The 15,620-nt window shown below is 44.3% G+C and overlaps 1 protein-coding gene across 1 annotated transcript in view; it reads left to right on the top strand.

Moving 5' to 3' along the window:
- LOC139455830 (2-methoxy-6-polyprenyl-1,4-benzoquinol methylase, mitochondrial-like) overlaps positions 1-15,620 on the top strand; it is a 63,679-nt gene that overhangs the window by 6,420 nt on the left and 41,639 nt on the right. The window contains exons 4-5 of the mRNA XM_071237381.1: positions 4,903-5,009; positions 6,093-6,181. Of these exons, the coding sequence (XP_071093482.1) occupies positions 4,903-5,009; positions 6,093-6,181 (196 nt within the window). The remainder of the gene's footprint in view (positions 1-4,902; positions 5,010-6,092; positions 6,182-15,620) is intronic.

Genomic DNA, 15,620 nt, shown 5'->3' with positions numbered 1-15,620 from the left:
GCAGGTGGTCAGAGAGGCCACTCAAGTGTATGCCTCCATCAAGGACTCTAAGGCCTTGTTGGAGATACCTAGCGTCAAACCGCGTAAGCGGGCCTCTCCGCTTGACTTCTCCCACGCTGACGCGCCGGGAAGAGCAAGCGAGGTAGGGGCCGGGGCAAGGCAGCTGGTCGAGGCCAGCAGCCTTTCGCGGGGCCAGGAACCCATGGGGTTCCTATTAGCGCCCGAAGCGCCCCAGGCGGACCCACAGTCGCAAGTTATCGAACTGCAGACAGCAGGGGTCCACTGCCTCAAACCAGATGTCCCCGTAGGCGGCCGACTGGCTCTATTCCTGAGGGAATGGGAAAAAGTCACCTCAAATCCCTGGACACTGTCCACTCTAAGGGATGGCCCCTTGCCTCAGTGGAAACATCATCCGCCCCCCCTTCTCCTGGATAAAGCACACACCGGTGCCTGCTACCCGAGAGAAGGCGGAATTTCTCCGTGCCGAGGTCGACGCACTTCTTATGAAGGTGGCGATCGAACCGGTTCCCGTGGGACAGGAAAGCGAGGGCTTCTACTCGACATATTTCCTAGTCACCAAAAAAGACGGAGGGTTCAGACCTATTCTCAATCTGAGAAGGTTGAACAATCTTATAGAGGTACTGTCCTTCCGGATGGAGACACTGCGCTCAGTGATCTCAGCGGTCGAGACAAGAGAATGGCTAACGTCAATAGACCTAAAAGACGCCTATCTCCACGTACCCATACACCCCGAGTTCAAGAAATACCTCAGTTTTTCTTTCGACGGGAGGTGTTATCAGTTCAGGGTTCTACCATTGGGGATCAACACGGCCCCGAGGGTGTTCACCAAGCTGATGTTGATTCCTGCCCGAGTAGCCAGGTCGAAGGGTCGGTTCTGCCACCCATACCTCAACGACTGGTTACTAAGAGCTCTATTGCAATCCCTCAGTCAGATATCTACACAAGCGGTGATAGACATTCTGATCCCACTAGGGTGGATAGTCAAACTCAAGAAGTCAGAGCTGAGCCCTACTCAGAATCTTGTCTTCTTAGGGGCGAACTTCAACACAGTGAGTGGACTTGTATCTCTATCACAAGACCGCATAGTCAAGGTCAGAAGTGTTACTTCCCAGTTTCTTCTGTCCATGAGACACACTGCTCCGACATGGCTCCAGTTACTGGGCAACTTGGCGGCGACAGTGGATGTTGTTTGGCGGGCGCGCTTGAGAATGAGACCCATTCAACAAGCACTACGTCAACTTTGGGTGAACTCGGAAAATCTCGAGACTGTTCTCGAGACTCCGCAATGGCTCATTACACACCTTCAGTGGTGGGCCGAGGTCGGGAATCTGTCCCGGGGGCTCCCCCTCGACACTCCCGTTCCGTCTCTCACAGTTCAAACAGACGCATCACTCTCCGGCTGGGGAGGCGTTCTGAACGATCACACAGCCTCGGCACTATGGTCCCAGCAGGAGATCAAACTGCATATGAATATGCTAGAACTGAGAGCGGTCAGGTTGGTGTTCCAACGCTTCCTGGATCTGCTTCATGGCCAAGTGGTTCGTCTAGAGATGGACAACCAAACGTCGATGACTTACATCCGGAAGCAGGGGGGAACGGTGTCACCGTCGCCTCTCCAAGAGGCGTGTCAGTTCCTCCAATGGTGCGACTCACACGATATCAGGGTGATACCTGTTTATCTCCCAGGGGTGGACAACGTCCGTGCGGACGCTCTGTCTCCCCGGATCCTCGCTCCTCACGAGTGGAGGCTCGACCCGGGGATATTCGGGATTATCTCCCAATTATACGGGTCGTTCCAGGTGGATCTGTTTGCATCTAAGGGGAATCACCAGACACCAACGTTCTGTTCCCGAGTCCCTGATCCGAGGTCGGTGGCAGCAGACGCCTTCCAGCTAGATTGGACAGACAGAATACTGTGGGCATTCCCCCCAGGACCTCTGATCCCCAAGGTCCTATCTCAGCTCACCACTCAACCTGCGCTACTAATTGTGCTCCTGGCACCTCTTTGGTCGACGCAGAGATGGTTTCCAGTAATACTCAGGTTTCTGGCTCAGCCTCCTGTTCTATTGCCTCTACGACCGGACCTCCTATCCCAGAACGGGGCCCTCCACCCGAATCCCAGGATTCAGTGGGTGGCTTGGCCACTGTCAGGAATCGCCTCCAGAAGAGCGGTATTCCTGCACGAGTTGCAGACACAATACTGGCTTCGCGGAGGGATTCGACAAACATTCGGTACGAGGATAGATGGGCCTGCTATGCGCGCTGGTGTGTCGATCTGCAGATCTCGTAGCTGTGCTTGAGTTCCTCCAGTCTCGACTAGATGACGGCCTGGCCACATCGACAGTCCGGGGGTACTCTACAGCTATTGCAGCTTTTCATGTCCCTGTCGACGGGGCACTTCTGGGTGCGCACCCATTAGTACATCGCTTTTTAGCAGGTGTGGACAGGATCCGACCGCCTGTACGGCGGATCAGTCCCCCTTGGGACTTGTCAATCGTTCTTGAATGGCTGTCCGGTCCTTCCTTTCGGGATCTGTCGTCTCTCTCTCTTCAGCTGTTGAGCTGGAAGACGGCGTTCCTTGTGGCGGTAACGTCCGGCAGACGGGTAGGCGACATTCATGCAATGTCAGCCGATCCCGAGCTAACTGTCTTCCACCGGGACAGGGTCAGTTTTCGGCTGCCGGATTCTTACCGTCCAAAGGTCGCACAAGCCTTCCACGTGACGGCTTCTATTGAGCTACCTGCTCTTTCACAGCGTTCCTCTTTGGGGACCACTGCAAGACATGCTCATGTCTTGGATGTCCGCAGGACCCTCAAGGCATGTATCAGCAGAACTAAGGGTATCTGTAAGGATAACTAATTATTTTGCTGTTATGGCGGTAGGAAGGCTGGCTCACCTGCGACCAAACAAACTATCTCCAGGTGGATAGTCTCTACTATCTGTACGTCGTACACCCTTCAAGGCAGGGACCCCCCTACCAGGTTGAAGGCTCATTCGGTTAGAGCGGTAGCTACGTCACAAGCGTACACTGCGGCTCTGCCCATTGAGGAGATCTGCTCCGCGGCTATTTGGAGTCAGCCGATCACGTTCATAAAACACTACCAACTCGACAAACACTCAAGCGAGCGTGCTCGGTTTGGTCTGTCAGTTCTCTGAACTGGGCAAAGTTCTAATCTCTAGCCGATTGAGCCTTTGAGATTTTAGATCGCCCGAACGGTTATACAACTGCTCAGTAACGGTCCGGATTCTATCTTCTACGGTCGATAAATTATCCGTCCATACTACTCGATAATACTCGTATTGCACAGCACTCCTCAGATCCTCGGAGACCCTCTGGCCTAGCTCAGCGCGGTTATAGTCTCTCGTGATATACGCCCCTATATCACTCGTTAAAAAAAGTGTGTGTGGGGGGTGGGGGGGGTTTGAGTTCTCAAAATATGATCAGCCACTAATAAAGGCTAATATCATAGTATATGGTCGGCCACGCCTGTCTCCAGCCCCCCGCCTCTCGACGGTGGTGCCTGATGATAAAGGTTGGTTCCATTTTATTGAACTCTTAGTCACTGAATATTCAAAATACGATATATTTATTATGCTTGCTGCTGACGAATGCCACTTCCTAGATTATCTTAAGGAGTCTGAAAGAGAATTTTACAAAGCTGTAGAGGTTATGAATTCTCTGATGAAATCCTCCTTGGGGCACGGCCACACACCTCCCCACATTCCGTCAGCATTAGACATATGGAAAGTGATTTTGGTGAGAGTTGCTTCCCTTGGCGTGACGCGCCGTGGAGGGTGAGGCACCGTAAGGGTGGACGTATATCATACAAAAACGAAGTTTTTGTGTGGTAACATTTTTATTAAAGGGGAAGTGTACACGCAAAAATCACTTTCTTTCTTTTTCTAAACAAAACGCAATTTTAGAATTAGTTAGTATCTGTGTTTGAAAATATACACTCATTTTTTTTCACAGTGAAAGTAGGAAGCTCACAATAGTGTGAAAGTGATATGCCGTTATGAGGCCTTCGTTTTACGAGCGAAATAGGCCTGAGTTATCCCCCTTAGATTATGACGTAATTGGTGCCAATTCAACTGGGTGCCTGTCTATTCTCAACGCAAAAGATATCAAGGACCAGTTTGCGGTAAAACAACATGGTTTACGACACACTGCGGCGCAGTGGTGACTCAGCATAACACAATTCTGGCTTGCATCTGAGATGCTAGAATCACAAAACTGTACCTACACCACGTGAAGCGGCTCTAACAAAGCATGATGACGTCATAATGTTTATCAATTGGCACCAATGACGTCATATTGCAAGGGACATAAGCCATGGTGTTTTTGTTATGGAAATACAACACTTGGTAAATGTGAAAAATATAAATCGTTTTAGTGCAAAAAATATGTTAATTAAATATGATGTTTTTATATTTTTGTCTATGACACTTCTATGTTAACACTTTTAATGTGGAAAAAGTACAAGAAAAAAAGGTTCATTTCCGTGTGAACTTGCCCTTTAAGGAAAATGGTTACAACTATGTCATGTATATTTTCTTGAGCCAGGAAAATGCAATAAGTGCCCCAAGGAGGATTTCATCAGAGAATTCATAACCTCTACAGGTTTGTAAAATTTTGTACCTATCTCTTGACACCAGGGTAGGGTAGGGTAATAGGGGTGTGGGTACCCGGGTAGTAAATTTGGACTTGTCCCAGCCCTATTATGTACGCTGATCTATGGTTGTATCCTTTCATTTTCTTATCCATCAAAGAGTGCATGAGCATGAAAATATAGGTAAAACGATACTATTATGTAGATTTTTTTCTGATTATAGTCAGATCTGCAACCAAAATATCAAAATCAGTGTTGCCTTACCTTTCAGGAATAAGTTGGTTACAAGGAAATGCTGAAAGTCTACCACTGGAAGACAACACATACGATGTTTACACAATAGCTTTTGGCATCAGGAACTGTACCCACATTGACAAGGTATGTACTACTTACAGCTACTGCTACTGCTACTGCTACTGCTACTGCTACTGCTGCTGCTGCTGCTGCTAATACTACTACTAATAATATCATTTATATTGCCCAACACGCACTGACGGATGATGCTAGTCGTCTGCATCAGCCAACAAAACACTGAATCGTGCATTTGATGAAAGAAGGTCTTGAACAGTTGAATTTTAAGTTGTTTCTTGAAAACAGCCAGGTAACACTGGCTAAGATTGGAAACTATAGGAGGGAGACATATTGTTTTTGGCTCGGCTCCCCTTAGCATTGGCGTTGGCATCACCATTAGCTGTTTTTCAACAAAATCTGTCATATGCATTGCACAAAAGCTCAACTGGTGCCTTTTGTTTTTTACAAATTTTCAAAACTATAATTTTTTTATTTTGCCATGGAAATAATATCTACAAGCGAGGGTAAGGTTTGTTTCGTGGACATAACTTGAAAAACGTTCAACATGTATCAACGAAACTTGGTATATACATTGCCCATCAGGTGAACTGGTGCCTTTTGCAATTTTTATTTTCGCATGTTTCCATGGATACATTTTCATCTTCAACTAAAACAAACTCAAGGCTTTGTTTTCGAGCCATATCTCTCATACTAATAAGCAGCGTTAAACCCAACAAACTCACTCACTCAACCTTAAAAGTAATTATTGGGGGTCCCCTGACCTCCACTTTTGTGACTCAAGGTAAAACCCAAAGAAGCATTCATGTTTTTGTCCCAGATCAAGTTGACATGCCATGATATTACTGAAATACTGTCTCACTCACTTAATCATGAACTCATGAAAAAATTCCTGTTTGATCTAAACTATGGCTGTGTTCAATTAAAAGATAAACTAACTGTGCTTTCAATTTAGAGCTGTGCTACCTGCAATGTGCAGACACAGGACAGTATTGTAAAGCATGCCTTTGTAAATAGTAAAATTTACCGAACCAGCCTCAAACATGTTTTGTGAGGTGAAGGGGCAATGGAGCTCCAAAATATTCCTGGCTGTGGAATAATAGTCAGGCGTGTATGTGACAACTTGGTCCATGTTCTCATGATGTGTTGCAGGTTCTGTCAGAGGCATACAGGGTTCTGAAGCCTGGAGGCAGATTTATGTGCCTGGAGTTTAGTCAAGTCAATAATGCACTTCTCCGATCGTAAGTAGGATTATCTCTTCTGTTACCCATCTTCCTGAGGCAGGGGAGTTAACTGACTGTAAAAGTCTAGTTTCCACCTTTGGCTCTATTGTAGCACCACCGGTGGCTATTACAATTTATGTCCCTCCTATTGACCAATCAGATTCCACCTCTCATATCACTACAATTGTATTTGCTTCAAACAAAATGGCGGCGCCCAGTCAAAACGATCTGATTGTCAATCACTGGATTGTCAGTTGCTCATTGCGAAAGCGATCTGGAAATAGATCCAATAGATCCAAGTTATTTTATTAAAGTTATTTCATTCTCATTTAATTGTGAAAGTTTGTAGATTTGTTGTATTTAGAACAACTAGTGGAGTAGCGGTCAGTATTTAAAAAAATGTATTCTGAAGTTAGATTTCCTTATTGTGTCAGTTATGTCTCGTATCAAACACTTTTGTGTGTGTTTCAGGAATTATGTTTGTTGTTTGTTTGTTGTTGAATGCTGCACTCAGCAATATTCCCGCCATATGACGGAGATCTGTAAATAATCGTGGGTGGTGGAGTAGCCTAGTGGTTAAAGCATTGCCTCGTTACACCTAAGACCCCGGTTCGATTCCCCACATTGGTACAATGTGTGAAGCCTGATATTGCTGGAAAAATATTGAAGTGGCGTAAAACCATACTCACTCACTGTAAATAATCGGGTAAATGATAAAGTCTGGACCAGACAATCCAGTGATTGACACCATGAGCATCGATCCACACAATTGGTATGATTAGGAAGCTTAGTCCACAGATGTAGCCCAGTTGTGCTTAAAGACCTGTATCCATAGCCTTTGAGTTTATATTGTGGAACAGACAAACGGTGTAAATCTTCAATCTGATCGAAGTGATCCTTGTGCCTTGTATGGATTGATAACCTTCGTTTGCGTGGTCCAAGCTCTTATTTGCAGGCTGCCATTATGACAATATAATTTGTAGCAGCGTCACTCAGGGTACATGGGGTTTTATGCATCCCACGTTAGGTTTTATACCTCGAGTTGGAGGCCAGTTGTATAAAACCTACCGAGGGATGCATAAAAACCCTATGTACCCCGAGTGATCCTGCTCCAACGAAGTTCTCTCACTAACATGTTTTAATATGACATTGTAAATGTATTAAAGCAAATTCAAAATTGATAGAAAACAGCTGTTTGATTGAACTGAGGTTTGCTTGTGTCACATGACTTTCACTGACTCAGAAAAAGTGTGCGGCTTATTGCTTGGAAGCGGGATATAAGGGATTTTTTCTGCCTCCCAAAAATCCATGTGCAGTATGTCCTGCTTGTGTAGTGGTATAACAGATTTATTCCCCTGCTGAGAAATTTTTCCCTTCCAAGACCGGAAACATTGTATTTGATCAAGATCATGTGGACCAATCAGATCTCATCATTCTGACATGGAGGTATGATTAAGCTTGATACTGCTCACTGTGGTCAAATAGGACAAACACTCCCACATTCAAAATACACTGACGTCCAAACACAAGTTCTCATGTACCTCAAAATAAAAACAACACATTTTATCCAAATTTACACTATTTGAAAATTGATGGTATGTTCATGCTGTCACACAATTTTGCCATAATGCATCATGATTGGAACAATTTCATCATTACATGGTATCGACCATGGTCAGATGTATGCAAATAAAGGCAGTCTGTGCCAAAAACTTGCCCGAACTCTCAGCATCATTTTGTGTACATTTTTTTTGTTATCATATGGAGTTTTATTAGCAGAGCTTACTAAAGTACTCATGGAAATGAAAAAAACCTGTTTTGCTTGATTTAATAATTGACACAAAGCATTACATAGATGTAAATAGGAAATAACAAAACAACTGGAAAAGTACTTGTCTGGATTTGCTAGTTTTATCTCAGTGCTCAATACAAAATGTACTTTACAGGAGGTAATTTGTAGTCACTTTCAACATTCAAAAATAAAACTAAGTCCAAATTGACATGGCAGAAACAAGCTATAGGCATTATGCAAATTAGCCTGGAAAAATGTTATCAAAACAACAATAAAAATAACAGCTATGTTTATGTACATAATAATAATGACATGTAAAGTGTTGTTTGAGAAGGGAATATGTTACTTTTACTTTCTGATATTTTGACGATGATTCACTATCCCACAATGCCACTCACAAATCACTAACCACTGACAATTCACATGCACGTGGGTTTCAAGCATCTGTTTTCACCTGTCGTCAAGGTGTCATAGGTCATGGACATTCACCTTGATCTACTAACACCTGGTTATGCTCAGTTTCACAATAGTCTGTTTTGTTCATATTTTTACACACTTTTACGTGTAAAAAGACATAAAAAACCTTTGATACGCTGTATTTGTGCCAAGGCCAAATTAGTACTGATTGAGTTGTTTGAATATTTATATATTTTGTATATTAACTGCATTTATTTAAAATCTGACATCGAAAAAACAGGGTTTTTTTCATTTCCGTGAGTACATTAGGCCGGACAGTATTGTACTCCAGGGTAGAATTGGTCTTCAGCAACCCATGTTTGCCATAAGATGCGACTAACGGGATCAGAGGGTCAGGCTCGTTGACTTGATGGATGCATGTCATCTTATCCCAACTGCGTAGATCGATGCTCATAATGTCAATCACATCATTTTCTGGTCCAGGCTGCTGTCATATAGCTGGAATATTGTGTGGCGTTAAACAACAAACAAACATAGCTTATTGGCTATAGTCGCAAACTGTAAAGGTTTGAAAATTAATTTGCAAAATTATGTTTTAGGACCTGCATAAGTAAACTTAAACTGCAAACCTGGTAAAAAGTTCAGTTGAATGAAAGACTTGGTGAAAGTTGGATTTTCTCTTGAAGTTGGAAAATCGGCCTTTTCCACACAATTCTCCATACAAGTGTACTTAATCGTGCCCGAAGTATAAATTTGCAAGTATGAGACATAAGCAGGCTAGTTTACACCCATTTGAATATGTCTAATAATTTTCATACCAATCTTTAAAACTTTACAATTTGTGATTTCCAGCATGTCCATTTGACCAAAGGGCCCTTATCCTTCCTCGTATTTTTCAGTGGGACCAGGTGTTTTTTAGTGGGTCTCCCCAGGAACTCATAGCTCAAGCTTTGCAGAATAGGCCCCATTTAGCACTGGATGCCTCTAGATCTGAGTTACACATCAGCTGGTCCCAATGTGTAGCCCACATCTGCTGGCCGAACAGCAGGTCCAGAGTGAGCCGATAATAACTCTGCTATCACTTTGGCCCATCATCATCTGGAGCTGACCACTTGTCTTCACCATCAGCAATGAAAGGGTTGATGACTGAATGAAAATTAATCCCCTGAGTGTTGAATTTAAATGTTTCCGGCTTCAGTCCGAGCATGTACATACATCAAATTCGGGTTGTCATTCATTGGAAATTTCAGTATCAATTAGGGCTGCAACGAATACACTGTGAGGCGTTTACGATTCATATCACGAAAATAGGGTAACGAATACGAATATTATTTCACAATTACAATAACAAGTCAGCAGGTTAAGTATTGTTTATTATATTCAGTGAAACAATACCATAAATTACTTGACATGGTTTGTTAATTATTAATAAATTATACATTTATATACTGCACTTATCTATGTACTAGTATCTGCTCAAATGCAGCAATGACCAGTGACAACAATACCGTCAAATTAAATATTATTAGAGTGTTGTCATTGAAAGAAATCTCTGCATATGATATGTTGTTATGGATATTTTTAGGTACAGGGTATGTAAATCTACATGATAGCATATTCATAAATATTCGATTCTAGAGGCCATGAAGAACGAATTCAATTCATGAATAGTTACGGTTCGATTCACAGAATACGTGAGTGAATCGTAACAGCCCTAGTATCAATACTAGTATATAAATTCAAAAGTATCCCAATGATTTGATAGTAAAATGAATTATTGTGTTTGTGTATAGATAACAATGACCCCTGTAGAGCTGAAATTAATCAGTTTAATTCTAAATATGAACTAGGCCGATCCATTAAACGTTCAAATTGAATTTTCTGCTATCTCATTGTCCTCCTTGCCATGGTAATGTTAACAATTGTAAATGTGTCTGTGGCAGTGAATTGTTAATTGAGTATTGATACTTTAAAATTTGTATCAATACAATATCGACATTTTAGATTCAGTGATACACGAATATCTCATTATACAATGATGTATTTCAATTTAACACATGAACAGTTTACACATTCACAATCTCTAACTGAAAATTGTTATCTCTTGTAAATCCACTCAAGTACCTGAAACAAAATAAATAATTTGTTGAGTCGGAGTTCAATGAACGGTCAGCATTGTCCTGAAATGAGAAACACCAATATGAAATAAAATGGAGCCATTATCAAAATTTGGTCTATCGTGATATGTTTTCAGGGGTAGGCTGTCCTTAATTATTTACAAGCTGATTGTGTCACATACTATCAATTCTCATGAATCTGTACATACTGACAAGTTCCCCAATTCCCCCATGTCCTGAGTGTGATGACATGGGCAATGCAAAACATCAGTCATCAACTTTCTACTCATAATCCTATTGAAATATTCAACTATGTATTTTACTCAATGTGAAGGGAGTTCAGGTTCACCATATGACACAACCATGATACCGTAGTTCCTCTGTTGTGGTGTGCTGCTCACAGAGTTCCTGCTGGTGTGTGCTGGTCACACAGTTCCTGCTTTTGTGTGCTGCTCACACAGTTCCTGTTGTGATGTGCTGCTCACACAGTTCCTGTTGTGGTGTGCTGCTCACACAGTTCCTGTTGTAGTGTGCTGTTCTCACAGTTCCTGCTGTTGTGTGCTGCTCACACAGTTCCTGTTGTGGTGTGCTGCTCACACAGTTCCTGTTGTGATGTGCTGATCACACAGTTCCTGTTGTGATGTGCTGGTCACACAGTTCTTGCTGTTGTGTGCTGGTGACAGTTCCTGTTGTGATGTGCTGATCACACAGTTCCTGTTGTGATGTGCTGCTCACACAGTTCCTGCTGGTGTGTGCTGCTCACACAGTTCCTGTTGTGATGTGCTGTTCTCACAGTTCCTGCTGTTGTGGTGTGCTGCTCACACAGTTCCTGTTGTGGTGTGCTGCTCACACAGTTCCTGTTGTGGTGTGCTGCTCACACAGTTCCTGTTGTAGAGTGCTGGTCACACAGTTCTTGCTGTTGTGTGCTGGTCACACAGTTCTTGCTGTTGTGTGCTGGTCACACAGTTCTTGCTGTTGTGTGCTGGTCACACAGTTCTTGCTGTTGTGTGCTGTTCACACAGTTCTTGCTGTTGTGTGCTGTTCACACAGTTCCTGTTGTGGTGTGCTGGTCACACAGTTCTTGCTGTTGTGTACTGCTCACACAGTTCTTGCTGTTGTGTACTGCTCACACAGTTCTTGCTGTTGTGTGCTGTTCACACAGTTCCTGCTGTTGTGGTGTGCTGGTCACACAGTTCCTGTTGTAGTGTGCTGTTCTCATCACAGTTCTTGCTGTTGTAGTGTGCTGCTCACACAGCTCCTGCTGTTGTGGTGTGCTGCTCACACAGTTCCTGTTGTGGTGTGCTGCTCACACAGTTCTTGTTGTGGTGTGCTGTTCTCACAGTTCCTGCTGTTGTGATGTGCTGCTCACACAGTTCCTGTTGTGGTGTGCTGCTCACACAGTTCTTGCTGTCGGGTGTGCTGGTCACACACTTCCTGTTGTGGTGTGCTGGTCACACAGTTCCTGCTGTTGTGTGCTGGTCACACAGTTCCTGCTGTTGTGGTGTGCTGGTCACACAGTTCATGTTGTGGTGTGCTGGTCACACAGTTCCTGCTGTTGTGTGCTGGTCACACAGTTCCTGCTGTTGTGGTGTGCTGCTCACACAGTTCCTGTTGTGGTGTGCTGGTCACACAGTTCCTGTTGTAGTGTCCTGGTCACACAGTTTTTGCTGTTGTGTGCTGTTCACACACTTCCTGTTGGGGTGTGCTGGTCACACAGTTCCTGCTGTTGAGGTGTGCTGGTCACACACTTCCTGCTGTTGTGGTGTGCTGCTCACACAGTTCCAGCTGTTGGGGTGTGCTGGTCACACAGTTCCTGTTGTGATGTGCTGGTCACACAGTTCCTGCTGTGGTGTGCTGTTCACACAGTTCCTGCTGTTGTGGTGTGCTGCTCACCCAATTCCTGCTGTTGTGTGCTGTTCACCCAATTCCGGCTGTTGTGTGCTGTTCACCCAATTCTTGCTGTTTTTGTTGTGCTGCTCACCCAGTTCCTGCACTGGTCTTGTCAAAGCTCAGCCAGCACAGTACAGTCACAGGTTAACATCCCATTAATTCATTCCTACTGACATACTTACTGCCACTAAAACATGTGCTGCTGGGATGTGCTGCTCACACAGCTCCTGCTGTTGTGGTGTGCTGCTCACCCACTTCCTGCTTTTGAGGTGTGCTGCTCACACAGTTCCTCGTGTTGGGGTTTGCTGCACACAGTTCCTGCTGTTGTGTGCTGTTAACACAATTCCTACTCTTGGGGCGTACTGCTCACACAGTTCCTGCTGATATGGTGTGCTGCTCACACAGTTCCTGCTGTTGTGTGCTGCTCACACAGTTCCAGCTGTTGTGTGCTGCTCACACAGTTCCTGCTGTTGTGTGCTGCTCACACAGTTCCAGCTGTTGTGTGCTGCTCACACAGTTCCTGCTGTTGTGGTGTGCTGCTCACACAGTTCCAGCTGTTGGGGTGTGCTGTTCACCCAGTTCCTGCTGTTTTGTGCTGTTCACCCAATTCCTGCTGTTGTGTGCTGTTCACCCAATTTCTGCTGTTGTGTGCTGTTCACCCAATTCTTGCTGTTTTTGTGTGCTGCTCACCCAGTTCCTGCACTGGTCTTGTCAAAGCTTAGCCAGCACAGTACAGTCACAGGTTAACATCCCATTAATTCATTCCTACTGACATACTTACTGCCACTAAAACATGTGCTGCTGGGATGTGCTGCTCACACAGCTCCTGCTGTTGTGGTGTGCTGCTCACCCACTTCCTGCTTTTGAGGTGTGCTGCTCACACAGTTCCTCGTGTTGGGGTTTGCTGCACACAGTTCCTGCTGTTGTGTGCTGTTAACACAATTCCTACTCTTGGGGCGTACTGCTCACACAGTTCCTGCTGATATGGTGTGCTGCTCACACAGTTCCTGCTGTTGTGTGCTGCTCACACAGTTCCAGCTGTTGTGTGCTGCTCACACAGTTCCTGCTGTTGTGTGCTGCTCACACAGTTCCAGCTGTTGTGTGCTGCTCACACAGTTCCTGCTGTTGTGGTGTGCTGCTCACACAGTTCCAGCTGTTGGGGTGTGCTGTTCACCCAGTTCCTGCTGTTTTGTGCTGTTCACCCAATTCCTGCTGTTGTGTGCTGTTCACCCAATTTCTGCTGTTGTGTGCTGTTCACCCAATTCTTGCTGTTTTTGTGTGCTGCTCACCCAGTTCCTGCACTGGTCTTGTCAAAGCTTAGCCAGCACAGTACAGTCACAGGTTAACATCCCATTAATTCATTCCTACTGACATACTTACTGCCACTAAAACATAGAAGGAACACTGGTGCCTGTATAGAAAGGCAGGTCTATGTGCTGTCAGACAGGTGTCCTTTCAGTTAAACAGGTGTCAAGGCAGGTGTCTGTACATTAAGGCAATTGACTGTTTGTGAAGGCAGGTGTCTGTACATTAAGCCAATTGACTGCACATTAAGGCAATTGACTGTACATTAAGGCAGGAGTATGTTCATTAGGGCAGGTGTTTATACATTAAGACAGGAGTCTGTACATTAAGGCAGGAGTCTGTACATTAGGGCAGGTGTCTGTACACTAGGGCAGGTGTCTGTGCATTAAGGCAATTTACTGTACGGTAAGGCAGGTGTCTGTACATTAAGGCAGGAGTCTGTACACTAGGGCAGGTGTATGTACACTAGGGAAGGTGTCTGTACATTAAGGCAATTGACTGTACATTAGGGCAGGTGTCGGTACATTAAGGCAGGAGTCTGTACATTAGGGCAGGTGTCTGTACACTAGGGCAGGTGTCTGTGCATTAAGGCAATTTACTGTACGGTAAGGCAGGTGTCTGTACATTAAGGCAGGATTCTGTACACTAGGGCAGGTGTCTGTACACTAGGGAAGGTGTCTGTACATTAAGGCAATTGACTGTACATTAGGGCAGGTGTCGGTACATTAAGACAGGAGTCTGTACATTAGGGCAGGTGTCTGTACACTAGGGCAGGTGTCTGTACATTAAGGCAATTGACTTACATTAGGGCAGGTGTCTGTACATTAAGGCAGGAGTCTGTACATTAGGGCAGGTGTCTGTACACAAGGGAAGGTGTCTGTACATTAAGGCAATTGACTGTACATTAGGGCAGGTGTCTGTACATTAAGGCAGGAGTCTGTACATTAGGGCAGGTGTCTGTACACTAGGGAAGGTGTCTGTACATTAAGGCAATTTACTGTACGGTAAGGCAGGTGTCTGTACATTAAGGCAATTTACTGTATGGTAAGGCAGGTGTCTGTACATTAAGGCAACTGACAGTACATTTAAACAGGTGTCTGTACATTAGGGCAGGTGTCTGTACATTAAGGCAGGTGTCTGTACATTAAGGAAGGTGTCTGTACATTAAGGCAATTGACTGTACATTAAGGAAGGTGTCTGTACATTAAGGCAGGTGTCTGTACATTAAGGCAACTGACTGTACATTAAAAAAGGTGTCTGTACATTAAGGCAGGTGTCTGTTCATTAAGGCAGGTGTCTGTAAATTAAGGCAGGTGTCTGTACATTAAGGCAGGTGTCTGTACATTAAGGCAATTGACTGTACATTAAGGCAGGTGTCTGTACATTAAGGCTACTGACTGTACATTAAAACAGGTGTCTGTACGTTAAGGCAGGAGTCTCTTGAGTGAGGCAAATGTTTGAAAGGTAAGACCAGTATCTGTAAATTAAGGTGTGTCAGTTCAGCAAAGTGGGTGTCAATAATGTGGTTGCAGTCAGGCAGATGGTTAGCTTCTTTGAGAGGCATTTAGAAGTTGGAGTACTAAGTAAGGATAAGATTGTGAAGTTGTGCATCCATAAACGTTATCCTCACTCAGGCAAATGGTTGTACAGAAAGTTCTATAGTAAAAGAGATGTATGTGTTAAACACTGTAAAGCTGGAAAGTGTTTCCAGCAGGAAAGTACTGCGAAAAACAGTTGCGATATTTTCATGATGCAGTTATTTTTGTGAATCAACAAGAAACAAAAAAACATAAGGAGGTATGTCTTTTTTTATTTCCACAAAATGTCTACCTGCCAGTTGCCTAATTAAATCAATAATTCCTCACGTCCTGTTCCCATAATTACACATGGTCACACAGTGTCAACAGTCTGATCAGGAATGTTCACTAACCCACCA

Source organism: Haliotis cracherodii, unplaced genomic scaffold, assembly GCF_022045235.1.
Source record: "Haliotis cracherodii isolate W230 unplaced genomic scaffold, xgHalCrac1.p SCAF_11, whole genome shotgun sequence".
NCBI classification, from domain to species: Eukaryota; Metazoa; Mollusca; class Gastropoda; order Lepetellida; family Haliotidae; genus Haliotis; species Haliotis cracherodii.
The sequence above is the reverse complement of the archived record's forward strand: the minus strand, read 5'-3'. Positions and strand labels throughout refer to the sequence as shown.